Genomic DNA, 15,184 nt, shown 5'->3' with positions numbered 1-15,184 from the left:
TTCCTGGGGTCCACACTGCAAAATAACAATACTATCAACAATAAACAAAATGTATTTAAATCACATTGTGTTATTAAATAAAGACAAATGGAAGTATCGGAAAATAATAGATTAATCATTTTCTGATACCATAAAACGAGTTGTTCCCAATCAGACTCATAAAAGGATTATCCTTGACCTCAGTGTAGTTCACAATGTGACACACGACCCAATCTGTGTCAAAGGTCAAGAACATTTTTAGTTAATGCTTTTTAAGGAGAATAACTATTTATTTGTTCCACCATGTGTTTAACAGTGTTCGGAAATACTCACTATTTTGCAGCTGTATCACTGTACATATAGACTTCTCTATCTTTCGTGTCGGGGACTCTATCTGCAGAGATTATCATAAGTGTTGCACAAGTCGTGTTGACTTTGACCTCTAGTTATTATTACAGTATGGAGACAAAACCAAGTGTTAAGGAGCTGAGGATGGCAAAACAGACTGTACATCTTAAACAGTTGACAACTATATGTGTCAAAGTGCTAATATCTCTAATTCACACTTCTCTGCATCCCAGCAGACCTTCCACCATGGACTTCCTGCTCCAGCTTCTGTTCTCGCCCCTGCCGACCTCGGCCATCGTCTCGTTGTTCGCCCTGGCAGCTGCCGTCGTGTTCTACCTGCACACACGGCCCAGCCCCCTGCCCAGCCTCTTAGACCTCCACCACCAGTCTGAGGGCATCAAGGTAGAGAGCTGTCCATTCAGAGTGTTGGTAGTAGAAGTGCAACACACAATGTCCAAGAGGTCAATAGTTCATCTTCATATATAGTTCCTGAGACCTTAGCACTGATTGGTAGAAAGTTCACTTGAGGTACTTTGTATTTTTTTTATCTCCACCACTGATTATTCTCATTATAATGTTTTGTTTTTTATTATTTCCAACTATGCATTCTATAGAATATTCAATACATATATTTGTAATCTTATTTGGTGCTTTTTGGCATTTTATCTCTGTTTTCATGTTCATTCTTTTCCTTGTTGTCCTTCAGCTTTTGTTTTAAAAGGTTCCATAACGATATTCTAATCCTTATTATGTTGCTTGTTGTCCTCAGGATGGAGCGAGGAAGAGTATGTTGCTTGAAGATAATAACAACCTCATTTCGTATTACCATGAAGACGCCAAGACACTCTATGAGGTCTTCCAGAAGGGCCTTAAGGTTTCAGGTGATATTGGAGATCTCTTTGTATCACTCCATGAATTAGAACATAATAAAACCCTTAAGAAAATGAAACCGTTTTGCCACATTTTTAGGAACCCCATTTTTAGGCTATAAATGGCATATTAACAAACCCCTCTGTAAACACTTTCAGAATAAAGATGGGAATCTAGTTAATTACTTAAGACTATTATTTTTGTTATGTTTCAATATGCTGATGAGGTGTTGTGAATTGGTAACTGATGGGAGAAATATAGACACAAATAGGCAAAGTTAGTAAAATATACACCTTTATTTAGCTAGATTTAAAGAGGAAGCAATTTTACCTGTAGTGTCTGGTCTTTAAAGTCATCTCATTCCCAGGTAACGGACCATGCTTGGGCTACAGAACAACTGGGAAGCCGTACCAGTGGCTGAATTACAAACAGGTAAAAAACAGCAAGATTTAAGAAACAACAAAGTAAATATGAACTGCTGTAAAGCCTTGCTGACCTTTACTCCACTTCCTGTTCCTGAAGGTCTCTGATAGAGCGGAGCACCTGGGGTCAGGGCTTCTTCATAAAGGACTGAAGCCCAACTCTGACACTTTTATCGGCATCTTTGCGCAGAATAGACCTGAGGTGAGTGTGGGCGGTGCTAACGGGAATACAGGTGTTTTTATTTGTTAGTTACAATACTGTAAAGGCTGTCTCTGTGTTATATGGGTCCCTTGCAGTGGATTATTGGCGAACAGGCCTGCTACACCTACTCCATGGTAGCAGTTCCCCTGTACGACACCCTGGGTCCTGAAGCTCTCGTGTTCATTATCGACCGAGGTAATTGGAGCTTCTCTTGCACTCTTAATGCGGCTAATAACAGAGTCCAGTAGCTTACCCCCCCCCCCCCCTCTAGGGATCTGTAATCTCTTCACACTTATTAACCTCGACCGCACTTTCAATCTAGGCTTTTGATATCACTTCTGGAAGCTTTATCACAAGACAAAGAGCAGGGAAAATGCAGTAGCTTATAAACATTGTTTTTTAATCCTAATGTAAGTGTTTTCTCCCTAACCGCACTTTTATCCACTTTCGCCTCTTCTATACTGTCAATTTAAATGGTACTACGGTAAAAGTTTGTTTCTTTTTTCAGCGGAGATCTCCACAGTGCTGTGCGACAATGAGAAGAAAGCAGAAACACTGCTGCAGAGCCGAGAGGAAGGCCAGACTCCAGTCCTCAAAACCATCGTCATCATGGACCCCTTCCCCTCTGAGCTGGTCGAGCGGGGAACCAAGTGTGGGGTGGACATCGTGTCCATGCAGGATGTGGAGGTAATTTATTTATTTAATCGTTTATTTGGCAGGGACAGTGCACAGGAATGAACACTTAAAACATTAAAATGTGACAAGCGTAACAGTGCCAGATTTAGCTTTGAGCTAATTTCCATCCACACTTTAACACAAATAAGTGCAGAGTCATTGCTCGTGTTTATACTGGCTTCAATTGAGATTGTGTTTCCCTTCTGAATAAGCATTAAGTTGTAGGATCAACATTATTGAAAGCCTGTTTTCTTCTGTTCTCCAGGCTTTGGGGAAGAGTAATCACCAAGAGCCAATTGTAAGTCATTCTGATATATTCATGTAATCCATTTTTATGAGATTTGACAAGCTGCATGCTGTTCTAATGTGGTCATTTCATGTTCCAACAGCCACCAAAGCCAGAGGATCTCAGTATTGTTTGCTTCACCAGCGGCACTACAGGTGAGACATTTCGTATTTATCAGCTGAGTAAGGCTTTTTTAAATCCTAAAGAATAGGAATTTGTCATTAAAAACAGTCCTGTGTCTCCATGATCATTACATCTTACATGTGACGGAGCATTTTAATCATGAAAAGCAAGCTAGGCTATTATCTGTGGTTACTTTTAGCCACGTCGATGGTCCATCCTCTTCTTTTTATTTATTGTTTTTTACATCGCTACGTGCATTGTGTGTTCTGTCTTTCAACTAAGTTATTATTTTTAGTTTAGTCAATTTATTGAACATGTCAGAAACAATTTTTTTTTACAATAATATATATATATATATTCTCTTTTTTTCCACTCAGATTAATAATTATAACAAAGTACCAAAAAAACAAATAATAACAAACCAACATTTTTTTTCAGATAGTCTCTGTTCATGTTCAACGTACGGCAACTTTTCTGGTCCTACCCCCTCTAACATATATTTTTCATCGTCATCGTCATTATAAAACCTACCTGTTCGTTACCTGAAATGTAATGTCATGAAAGGTGAAATATTTTACTTCTCTTTATCAGGAAACCCCAAGGGAGCGATGTTGACCCATGAGAACGTGGTCTCTGATGTTGCGGGTGTCATCAAGAGCATAGAGGTATGTTTTAATAACCATTAGATGCCATATTTGAATGAAGTGTTATATAGTTCTGTGTTGCTAACAGCCTCTGTGTCCCGTAGGTTGCAGGTGGTCCCACCACTCAGGATGTCAGCATTTCCTTCCTGCCTTTAGCACACATGTTCGAGAGAGTGGTACAGGTGAGATCTGACCATGACATTTTTGAAGTCATTGTGTTACTAATAGATTTTTGAGGATGACTGAATTTTTCCGTTTTTTTGTAGGTGGTGATGTATGGTGCTGGGGCTAAGGTGGGGTTCTTCCAGGGAGACATCAGACTGCTGCCAGACGACATGATGGCGCTGCAGCCCACCATCTTCCCCGCCGTGCCTCGACTCCTCAACCGCGTCTACGACAAAGTCAGTGATCAACAGCGTTTTAAATGAAATATACATTTCTTTTTTTAAATGGGGGGGGGTGCAAGGATGACTTCCTAAGACAGCTGATTGTGACAAATGAAATATACATTTATAACTGTACACTAAAGATTCATTTGATGTGCTTTCACATTTTTTCATTTAAAGCTATTTCCTGGTTTGAGCTTCACAAATTCTAAGATGTTGTTTTGAATCTCAGACTATTCTACTGACAAAACAAACATTGTTAAAATATCAAGTTGGCTTCTGAGGACCTGTATTGTGCATTTTCTCACAATTGATTCATGTTGGAAAGAATCAGAAGATGTATCCAAGATAAAAATAATCTTTAGTTCAAAGTTAGAAATTAGTTCCACCACAACAAACTATAACAGGAATATCCTGCTTTTACATTCATGGTATAAGTTTAGTATTGAAATGATGCAATATGTACTATATGTCATAGGGTTCATTTTGCTTTGAAGAACATTTTCCTGATTTGTATGACATGCTTGCATCGCAAACAATTTCTAACACAGGTTTTTTTAAAGGTATTTCAACTTTTACTGATCTAAAGGATCTCAATACTTCCTCCAGCAATTGTTTTAGACACATGGGCTACCCCTTGCTTCTCAATCCGCTTTTAACATCAACCCACAATTCTTATATTAAATGCTGTAATCAAACATCCACAGGTTCATAATAGCGCCCAAACCTCCTTCAAGAAGTGGCTGCTGAACTTCGCTGTGGAGAGGAAGTTTGCTGAAGTGAAGCAGGGCATCGTCAGGAAGGACAGCATCTGGGACAAACTCATCTTCCACAAAGTCCAGGTACAGCACCGCTCACACAGAGATACGTATAGAGAACAGGAAGTCGGTGAATGTTGAGCACGCTCTATCCTCACTGCAGGAGTCTCTGGGGGGGCGAGTTCGGGTCATGGTGACGGCGGCAGCACCCATCTCTACATCTGTGCTCAACTTCCTCAGGGCGTCTCTGGGCTGCCAGGTAAGAAGCATTGTTACTGTACATTTAAATGGAAATGTGTTATTTTAAGTGGGTCCTATTTACTTGATTTTGAATCACATCTGTTGGACTGATTTTCTATATTTTAATACTTATAATACTTTATTATGTATTCTATCTTTTACTGTTTACGTATTTTTATACACACTATATTGTAGTTATATATTTGTTTCTATATTATTTGTAACACTTCCCATATTATAATTGAGTCTGGTGTAATTTTGTCTTAATTTCTCTGGTATACTGGTTCTATTTTCACTTTCACTCCTATTTTGTTTTCGTATACCCCCCTTATTATTTATTCTTCTCTATATATCTTTACTTATTTATTTCTTGCAACACGTAGTTTTCCACTGTGCAAATCAAGCTTTTTAAAATATGTCAGAACTTTTCCTCCCTCCCCACCTCTTTAGATTGACCTCCTTACATTTTTGTATTCAATCCCCTAAATGCAACCTTTCTGTGATCAGAATTGGCCACTTTGTTTTGCCGATTCGACCCAGTTTTAAGAGCAGTCACATACTTAAGGTAGTTTGAACCACAACGGCGTTCATCTCCTCGCTCCATGCTGTCAGAATAATCTTTGATCTCTCTGATTGGGCTTCTCCTCTCAGATCTTTGAGGCGTACGGACAGACGGAGTGCACCGCCGCCTGCACCTTCACCATGCCGGGAGACGCCACCTCAGGTATGCAGTCTAACCTGCCGCACATGTCCTACTCTGATATAAAGCTAAACCTGCCATATAAACATAGTGGAAACTTCTACTCAAACAAGTAACTCAAATGTGTACTCCAGTATTTCCATTTGACTTTGACTTTATACTTTAACCCAAGGGAAATATATTGTATTCCTCTGCAATGCATTCATTAATATATGGATTGATAATGGAAACAAGCAAATTACCAATAATGATTATACTAATGTACTTGTCCTTGAATACTATTTTAAAATAAAGGATTTTTACTTTTACAGTGTATTTTTTGGCACTTAACTAAAGGGTCTAATTTCTTCATATTCAGTTTTCTATAAATCACATGTTCATATAACTTTAAATACTATAAGAGATTTGGTTATTTTATAGGCAAGAAATCCTGTAACACAATCTTTTTACCAACAGGGCATGTTGGGGGGCCGCTGCCTTGTAATGTGGTGAAGTTGGCGGATGTCGAAGAAATGAACTACTTTGCTTCAAATGGAGAAGGAGAGGTAAGATAATGGAATTAGGGAAGATCCATATTGCTTGAACCCTGTTGATTTAGTTTTTAGCCTATATTTATTTATATTTTGGCAACATCCAACAGAGAAAAGTATGCCGAATTATCTTTTAGCAGTTTTTCGATGTATTTCGTAATGGAAAACTATCACTGATTCACTTAGAACCTGATTAGTCTCAGGCACATATTGAATATATATGTTTCTATTTTAATCACCATCTTGTATTGCTGCCTTTTTGTGAAGACAAAACCATTCACCACACATTAAACTTTGTATTTCTATTTTTCAATAGTCTTAAAAAAACTAAAAGACTTTAATATTTCAGTTTAGTTAGCAACAATTGTTAATGAATATTTTTTACTGCACTTTTACAAGCTATATGACCATGCAAAATTAGATTATTAAATAATAATGTATTTATTGTTCTTCTTTCAGGTGTGTATCAAGGGTAAAAATGTGTTCAAGGGGTACTTGAAGGACCCAAAGACGACTGCAGAGACCCTGGATAAGGACGGTTGGCTCCACACCGGAGACATCGGGAAATGGCTTCCGGTAAGAACCAAAACCCAGATAACGGGAAGATTCCAGTAAATGTTGTTTCTCCACAATGTAAATGAGTTTGGTTCACATTTACCACCGACTGAATCAGTCCAACCACAGACTCCCATGAACCAGATGCAGTGTGTTTGAGGATGAAGCCCTGATGTCTTATCGGCTGATTGTATTCAGTGTGTGACCAAGGGGATTTAAGGTGGAATTAAAGAGCTCCATAAATGAAAAAAGGTTTAAGAAACTTGTTGATTTCTCCTATTTGACTGTACAATAGAGTGGAGTTTTGAAAATAATCGACCGGAAGAAGAATATCTTCAAGCTGTCTCAGGGGGAGTACATTGCACCGGAGAAGATTGAGAACGTGTACGGACGCAGCGGAACTGTGGCCCAAGTGTTTGTGCACGGAGACAGTCTACAGGTAAGAGCAGCATCTTTACAGTCAGCACACACACCCTGACTGATAACTCAACTAGTTTTCTGTGTGTGCAGTCCTGCCTGATCGCCATCGTGGTCCCTGATCCCGACACCCTGCCAGGTTTGGCAACGAGTCTTGGGTGCAAAGGCTCCATTGAAGAACTCTGCAAAAACACGGTAATGTTTCTCCGTGTAGGAGGCCTTTGTCTCATGTTGTAGAACTCTAACTAACTTTAGACAAACAATCTGGTACACTATAATGCAGTTCAGTGTGCAGCAGTGGTGCAAGAATGACTCTGATATTTTACTCAAATAAAATAATAACTAGTGTAGAAATATAAAAAGTTTAAGTATTAGCATGTAAATATAGTACATGTATAAAAAGTACTCGTTTTGCTAAATGTCACCAATGAATAATCATGTTAAATTTGATTGTTGATACAGTAAATCAGTTGTAAATCAGTTGAATGTTGATAATAATAATATATATATATATATATATATATATACTTTGAATGAACTTAACTGCAGGATCAATAAAGTTGTATCTAAATCATAAAACATATATTTTAGTTCTACTTTGTTTAAAAGTCTGAATGGCTCAAGTATACCATTTGTATGTAGTGAAACATAGTAGTTAAACAGTACTATATTTGCCACTGGAATTGTGTTAAGAATAAGCATACAATTAGATACTCAAGTGAAGTACAAGTACCTAAAAGTTGTACTTGAACAAATGTACTCAGTTTCTTTCTCCTTTTGGTATGTTTTACTTTTCTACCAAAACTCCAGCAGAGAAGTAAACATGATCATTATCACTAGTCTTGTTCCTTGATCTAAAACTCATAAAACACAATGCCTGCAACCAAATTGGGAATTAAACTAGAACAGTGTGTTCTGTTTTTCTGTTTTTTTATTGGAGTACTTCTAACCGTGGTGATGTTTTTTCTTTGTTTACAGGAAATTAAGAAAGCCATTCTGTCAGACATGACTAAGTTGGGAAAAGAAGCAGGACTCAAGTCCTTTGAGCAGGTAATTACATTACATGTCACTTGTTAGACGCTTTTATGAAGTGTCTTGCCCAGGGACACAACGACATGCTGACTGCAGTGGGGTTTGAACCTGTGCTCCCTTGATCCGAACACCAACGCTCTATCCACTGCGCCACACGCCTCCAGTATCACTGCTTTTCTTACCATTTAAAGTTTTTTTTTGGATGAGCTAGGTTTACACATTTTAACTTTGGGTTTAACTGGTGCTGTACATTTCTGTAAACCTAGCTCAGTTCACCCTCTAGTGGTTAAGAAGAGCAGTGTTTGTTCAGTTTTGTTCAAGACCATGCAGACGTCAGAGACTTGACTCATTTCCTCCTCACTGACCAGAAATCCCCCAAATCTGTCTCTTATTACCAGATCAACAACTTCTAAACAAAGTCAAGCTTTTTTTCAGTTTGTATGTTTTACAGAATCTTGTTTCCAAACTGTTAACTATCTGCACTCTCTTCCTCCCTGTTGCAGGTAAAAGAGGTGTACCTCCACTCAGAGCAGTTCACCATTGAGAACGGTCTGTTAACGCCAACCCTGAAGGCCAAGAGGACCGAGCTCAAAAACCTCTTCCAGCCACAGATCGACAAACTGTACGCTAACCTCTAATAAACGATTACACCACCATCTGGTTTCCTGTCTTTGAATCAAACAACATCTGAGAAGTGTTTTGGCTACAGAGCCCTAATTCATTTAAGACAATAAGATGATTTATTCATCTTGTGCAGAACATGTTTTGCAGTGCATCCTGGGGGTTAGCTGGACAGGCTTTTTGGCTACAATGCCTGAGTGAATCATCCTCTCACAGTCCCAGTTGTTCGATGCAAGAAAGCATCTATAATGTAATGTCAACTTTCTGGTCTTATTCATGTGTATTTGATTTCACATTTTAATTATAGGATAAACCCCTTTGAGATGCTGATCTCATTTTTAAAAGGGTCCTCATGCACAGAGCATAAATTCAAAGATGTAATCGGTGATCACAAACTGGAAGTGATGCTGCAGTTTGGTGGCAGTAAATGTGCTTTAAATGGTGATGAAACATACTGGAAATATAACTTCTCAATTTCAAAACACGGTTCAACCCAGTTTATTTTGACCAAATGAAAACATTGCTCACAGGTGAACTCTGACCTGTGAGTCCTGTGGAGCAGCTGGAGATCGCACAGAACAGGAAACCCATGCTTAAATGTGTGGGTTGAAGTCAAGTTAAAAAAAAAAAGGTTAAGAAATTAATCATACATGAAATCTTTTTTTATATATAAATAATGAATGTAAAATAATAAAAAGGGAATGATAAAACTGATTCTTAAAAAAAGTACACAGCTTAAAAATTACACTGTTGTAAGCAGAGCTTAGTGGAATAAAGGAAGAGTTACTTATCAGAAAATTACCAGACAAAATGTATATGCGGGTATTATACATTTAGGACAACTTTATGACTTTATGCTTCTGACAATTGTGCACATGCTCATCAAAATCTTCACTTTGAGGTCAATATCTATGGAAGGATTACATTTCGGAATGGTGTCAATTGATGTAGCTAGTCAATTCACAAAGTTCAACCGCAGGACGCCGGAGTCCAGAACAAATTTCCTTACGGGGACAATAAAGTATATCGTATCGTATCGTAACCAAAGCAAAAACGTTCAGTTTTTTGTTTGTCTACACCAGGGGTATTCAACTAAAATTCAACGAGGTCCAGTTAGAGAAAATCTCCCCATGCAAAGGTCCGGAACATCAAAAAAGTTGCTTTATGAATTAGTGTGATATATATTGAAGTGATCTGTAGCTTTATCAACGTCTGCATGTAATCAACAACTGACTGCCAATCAAATAAAGAAAGTACAATTCAAAAACAACAATATTTATTGTCAATTAACATTAAACTATACAGATATAGAGTAAATACTGTGGATATGTGTAATGTTCCTCTCGGGCTGCATTTAAAAATAAAATAGAGAAAATAAATAAAATAGCTTTTGAAAATATGTGCATCTTAAAAGTGCTTAATTTTAGATAAATAAAATAAAGTGTAGCAGCAGCTTGAGTTTCCCTTTTTCTTTGTTAACCGTTTCACATCATGACTTAACAGTTTCAGATGATTATAGAACAATATCAGTCTTTACACATCATAACAATTGAACAGTTTTAAAGTTTCTCTTTCTTTCCCTCTTATATTGCAGTCCCTCACTCATTTTTTTTAAATTCAGTGCGAGAATTGAGCTTGAGCTTATTGTCCTGCCAGGAGTTTGTAAATCTGGGCTGAAATGGTGTCAGGGCCATTCTCATTCACACATGCAGGTGCTCATTGGTTACAGTGATGCAAACACAGGTATGGTGAAAGAAAAGAGAACTATTCGAAACAGAAAAAAACAGCATAATATACCATCTGACAAAGGCCTGTGCTATAATGCTTTAATTAACTGGCTATTCTTTATAATATACTCAGAGACAATATAGGAGACAGAGATGTTAAGTTATAAATCAAGGGTTTTTATTATTATTTACAGCAGGGGTGGGGAACCTTTTTCCTTTCAATTTGTACAACATCCTCCGAGGGTCGTACAAATTATTGAACTCAACCCCTGCTTAAAAAAACTAAAATCACAGCCCATTCATTTCACCTTTCTTTCATGCTGTGCAAAGAAAAAGCAACCAATCCAGATATCTCACCATGACTCATATATGCATGCATGTGCACGGTGTGGCGTGACCACCAAAACAGAAAGATATGGACACAAGATGTGTGCACTTTGAGAGCAAAATGAAGAGACCTATGGATACATCTCTCAACACCCATATGAAACATAACTGTAAGCAGATTTTTCTTTTTGGATATTTTACAAATCACTCCCCTTTTAAACTCTATTCTTGTTGTTTTTAACAACTTTTTTGTTACTGTCATATAGTATTGTATACCTGTTTTTCATTTAGTCTCATTAATAACTATAATGATCATATCAAGGTGTGCCTTAACCTCACTGAGCTGAGGTTATTTGAGCCTCTCAGGAGAGAGCTCTCTTCCACCTGGTTGTAGAAAAGCTCTTTAAATTCGTTAGCATAGCTAGCTAACCAGATGCTAATAACAACAGATCGCCACTGTGCTTACAACTAAAGACACAACCACGCAAACACTGCGGCATGTGTACGGCTCCTTATGGGTAGGCTGGAGCGGACTTCCGGTGCTCTCTGTCAGCACTCATTTCAGACGAGACATATACCACGTGAAGACACGTTACGCTCGTGTTGTGTTCATGTAACCTGTCCTTGGTCAGGAAAAACAGGTACTCAATGTTTAATTATTTTTGCGGTCTAGATTTCTTCTTTTTTTAAGTGAGAAGTTGTCCGTCAGTCGGACTGACGGACGGACTCCCCACCCCCAAACATAGACTGTATGCCCCCAAAACGAAAACTCTTCGGTTCTCCACGAATTACACAAGTCACCCAAATCAGCGTGAAAAAAGCGGGAGGTGCCGAAAAATCCCCTATTAATGTATTGATTATAGCTCCGGGTCCGTATAGGTCGGCGTCTGGGTCCGCCTGTTGCCGACCCCACCATGGTCTACACACACTTCCCTCATGTGGTACAGCACACACATTACATGTGCTGATTTAGCTTTAGCATTTACCAGTGTCTGTGTAGTGTTGAAAATAATGAATGGAAACATGGCAGTTTTGTATCATAAGAACAATATAAACAAACGACTTACTTGCAAAACTCTCAGAAATTTGGAAACATATCAGTACTTTTCCCATCAATGCAGCTACAAAGCCTATAAGGAATGTTTATAATTCCTTATAGAGAGCACTGTTCCTATTACAAACATTACAATTAGTACAAAATCGACGTCATTTGTCCAACAATTAGTGCTGGTCAATGAAGGCAACATGTTGACGTTACATTTGAGTTTTGTGTGACTTTCAAAGACCCAGAAAATAGCTCTGTCCCAATCTTCCCTGGTCTCCCCTACTATACTATAGTAGAAGTGGCTATAAAGCGATACATGGAAATACTCAGTACATGAGCTCAAAGTATCCTACTACTAAGTACACGTATACCTCACAATTGTACGTAAACTGGCCTACACTAACTGAGTAAATGTACTTAGTTACATGATACCCTTGGGTTTCGCCTACTCTTTGCAGCTCCCCTGACAACACTGCCCCCCTGTGTTGAGTTTTCCCGCGGCTTCCTCTCAGTCTCTCAGGGCTGCAGCTGGAGTTCGCTCCGCTTCACCTGGGGTTTACACCGGGACACACCGCTCTCTCCCCAGGCTGCTGCGGGACACCTGAAGACACACGTCCCTTCAGTTCAGCCAGAGACTGAAGCTGCACTCAAATGTCGCTTCCTCTTTCGCGTTTACACTATTTTACAGTCGGTGCAAGGATTTAGCTGGTTCCTCCCAACTCCTTTTTCACAGTTACCTGTGAACCGGAGCAGCTTCTTCAACATGGCTTCTTCCCCCACAGGTGACGACGAGGAACAGGTAAGCTGAAGACTGTTCGTCCTGCACTGCTAAAAATGACATTTTTCATGCTTAATGTGAGCGTTATTCCTCCTGTTTGGTTTGTGGTCGTTTGTTAAAGTTGTAAAATACAAACGTTGAGAAGCGTGTTACTGTGTCCTATTCTCCTCTGCATGGACAAATACAAAAAAAACATGAAAGTATTCCATTACAGCTATTTATATACGGGTAATTTACTATGGAATGCAAATAGTAGCATCTTCTTACTGTAACAGAAGGCTGGCTGTGTATTGTGGGTTGACTTATTATCCTTTTCCCGGTTAAGTTTGAAATTGAATTAAGTAAATTCACTGATAACGTTAGTTTCACTTTGGCCTGCTATGAGTCTATGGAATGAGTGAGGATTTATTTGTCTGTCACCTGAAATACTGCACCACACACATACAACCCAGAAAAAAACTCGGTTTACTTATACAAAGCTTTATTTTAAATTAAAGGACAATTATTAGTGTGTTTTTTATAAGTCTAGTTTAAGCATCCTAAATAGGCTACATATCCCTATACATATTTGTTTCACTCACTACATTTTAATGACTGTATTTGCACTTGTTAAAGGCAGCCATTGATTCCCATTCATTTCTATATGGTAGTTCAAACATTAGTTGCATAGCCAGGGCCGTCTCTCCTTATAGGCCAATCATGCAGACTGCGTGGGGCCTCACCTTGCGGAGGGGGCCTCATCTGGATCTGGATCTGGATTAATACTGAGCAGAACCCAGAGGTATCACGCTCAGTGGGGGATGGATGATCCCCGCTAAATGTCTCTTAAAATTTGCCGGAAGCACTCCACGGTTTCTGCGATGACAGCTTCTTCTGGTAGCAAATTCCACTCTCTGATTGTTCTCGGAAAGAAGGAGTATTTAAGAGTGTCACTAGTTGCGAAAATGTGCTCAAAGTTCAAAGAATTGGCTTTGCGGGTTGCACTTCTTCTAACTGGCTCTAGGTACATTGATGCATCAATGGCTGAGATGTTATGGACAATCTTGAAGAAGAGAACCAAACGAGCCAATCGCCGCCTTTCACTTAATTCCACCCAGTTCAACCGCTTGAGCATTTCTGTGACACTGCTGTCCCATTCATAATCTCCAAAAATGAATCTTGCACCTCTTCTTTGTGCTGATTCCAGGGCATCACTGTCTTTATCAGTGTAGGGGTCCCAGACCGAGCTGGCGTAGGGTGCGGAGGGTCTTGCGGAGGGTGCCTCAACTGAGCCGAAAATGTGGCGCAGCATGGTTTCGCAGCTGCGAGGCTCCACTAGCACTAGAGCTGGGAGATTGACAATGAATCAAATCGATAAGTCAATCTGCAACATTTTTTATGTTAACCGTTGAAGTATAATTTTAAACTGTAAATGTACGATTATTCAGCATTTATAATGGGAAGGCTATTTCTTGATGGTAAACCAAATATGTTTTGGACAACTTGTCATAGGCATTAGGTCCATGGGAAAATGTGATTGCCATGTTTCTTTTGGATGAACAGTATATCAGTCGTACATACCAGTGTTAACCTTGACCCGGTGGAAGAATGTGTTTTACAGCGGGAAAATAAACAAGCAGTCTGTGCTATCTGTAAATAATCAACAATGACCTGTCAATAAATGTCTGTCAGTCTGCTGAGGCTTTTTTTTCATTCAATCCTGATGTGTCAGTATTTACTTTTTCGATCTTAATTTCTTAGCGTACCTTTCCTCGTACAGGAATTATTACCCACACTGTTTGTTGGCTTGCAGTTTTTGCTTGTAAAAATGCCAGCTTTCCTCCTGAAATGACCAGATCAGCAGAATAACATGTAGTTTTGACTGGTCATCACTTCTTAGTCTTGGAACTGTCCACTTAGTGACATATTTAAACTAGCTATGAGTATTTCTATCCTGTGTAATGCAAACCAAATTGGTTAATAATGAGGGAGAGATGTAAAATCCATGATTTTATGGATGAATAAATGAAACTTAAGACATAAGGCAAATATAATGATGTATACCCACGATTTTGGCAGTTAGTATCGAAGCATTCTTCTGACTGTGTAGACAAATAGTTAAAAGGTGCACCGTCACTTAATCAAGTAGCAACCTCAAGAGATTGTTGCCAACATTCATATTTGAACAAATCATTAAGACTTTGTTGTATCATTTCTCGGATGTCGGTGTGATCAATGCTCGAGTTGATTTACCATATTAATGTGGTAGGTGATAACTGTATCAAAGGAATCTTCTTGAAGCTGAGTAGAGAGGGTGAAGTGAAACTTGGAAATGCATCACAGGGTTTAAACAATGGCCTCTTACCAGAAACCAACTGACTTTCATTTTTCCTGAGCCTATATTTGAAACATGTTATGGAACTTTTCAGTGACAATTAATTGTGTACACCTATAAAGAATAGTATTAAGTACTGATTCAATGATTTTTAAAGGCAGTTCATTCACCTTTCCCTGATCTGTGTGTCCTTTAAGGAAATGAT

At 38.7% G+C, this 15,184-nt stretch overlaps 1 protein-coding gene across 2 annotated transcripts; it reads left to right on the top strand.

The window, feature by feature from the left end:
- Positions 1–573: 573 nt before the first annotated feature.
- On the top strand, positions 574–8,805 carry acsl5 (acyl-CoA synthetase long chain family member 5). Of its 2 annotated transcripts, XM_034107672.2 has the most exons (20): positions 574–729; positions 1,097–1,208; positions 1,565–1,629; positions 1,720–1,821; positions 1,917–2,016; positions 2,330–2,508; positions 2,762–2,794; positions 2,886–2,937; positions 3,497–3,570; positions 3,654–3,731; positions 3,816–3,950; positions 4,643–4,777; positions 4,857–4,952; positions 5,585–5,657; positions 6,090–6,178; positions 6,623–6,739; positions 7,014–7,157; positions 7,229–7,330; positions 8,114–8,185; positions 8,671–8,805. In XM_034107672.2, the coding sequence occupies exons 1-20, from the start codon at positions 574–576 to the stop codon at positions 8,803–8,805; spliced, it is 2,049 nt and encodes a 682-aa protein (XP_033963563.1). The 2 variants fall into 2 exon arrangements, with proteins under 2 accessions (XP_033963563.1, XP_071062784.1); XM_071206683.1 differs by lacking the exon at positions 574–729 and having other exon boundaries at positions 1,103–1,208; positions 7,068–7,157.
- Positions 8,806–15,184: the final 6,379 nt, after the last annotated feature.

Source organism: Pseudochaenichthys georgianus, chromosome 19, assembly GCF_902827115.2.
Source record: "Pseudochaenichthys georgianus chromosome 19, fPseGeo1.2, whole genome shotgun sequence".
Taxonomy (NCBI): Eukaryota; Metazoa; Chordata; class Actinopteri; order Perciformes; family Channichthyidae; genus Pseudochaenichthys; species Pseudochaenichthys georgianus.
This window is presented reverse-complemented; position numbering and strand designations above follow the sequence as displayed.

Bases quoted from the DNA above. Each gene is read 5' to 3' on its own strand.
- acsl5 (XM_034107672.2), top strand. From the start codon at position 574: ATGGACTTCCTGCTCCAGCTTCTGTTCTCGCCCCTGCCGACCTCGGCC. The intron at 2,938-3,496 runs GTGAGACATTTC...TCTCTTTATCAG, and splicing joins CTTCACCAGCGGCACTACAG to GAAACCCCAAGGGAGCGATG. The intron at 5,658-6,089 runs GTATGCAGTCTA...TTTTACCAACAG, and splicing joins GCCGGGAGACGCCACCTCAG to GGCATGTTGGGGGGCCGCTG.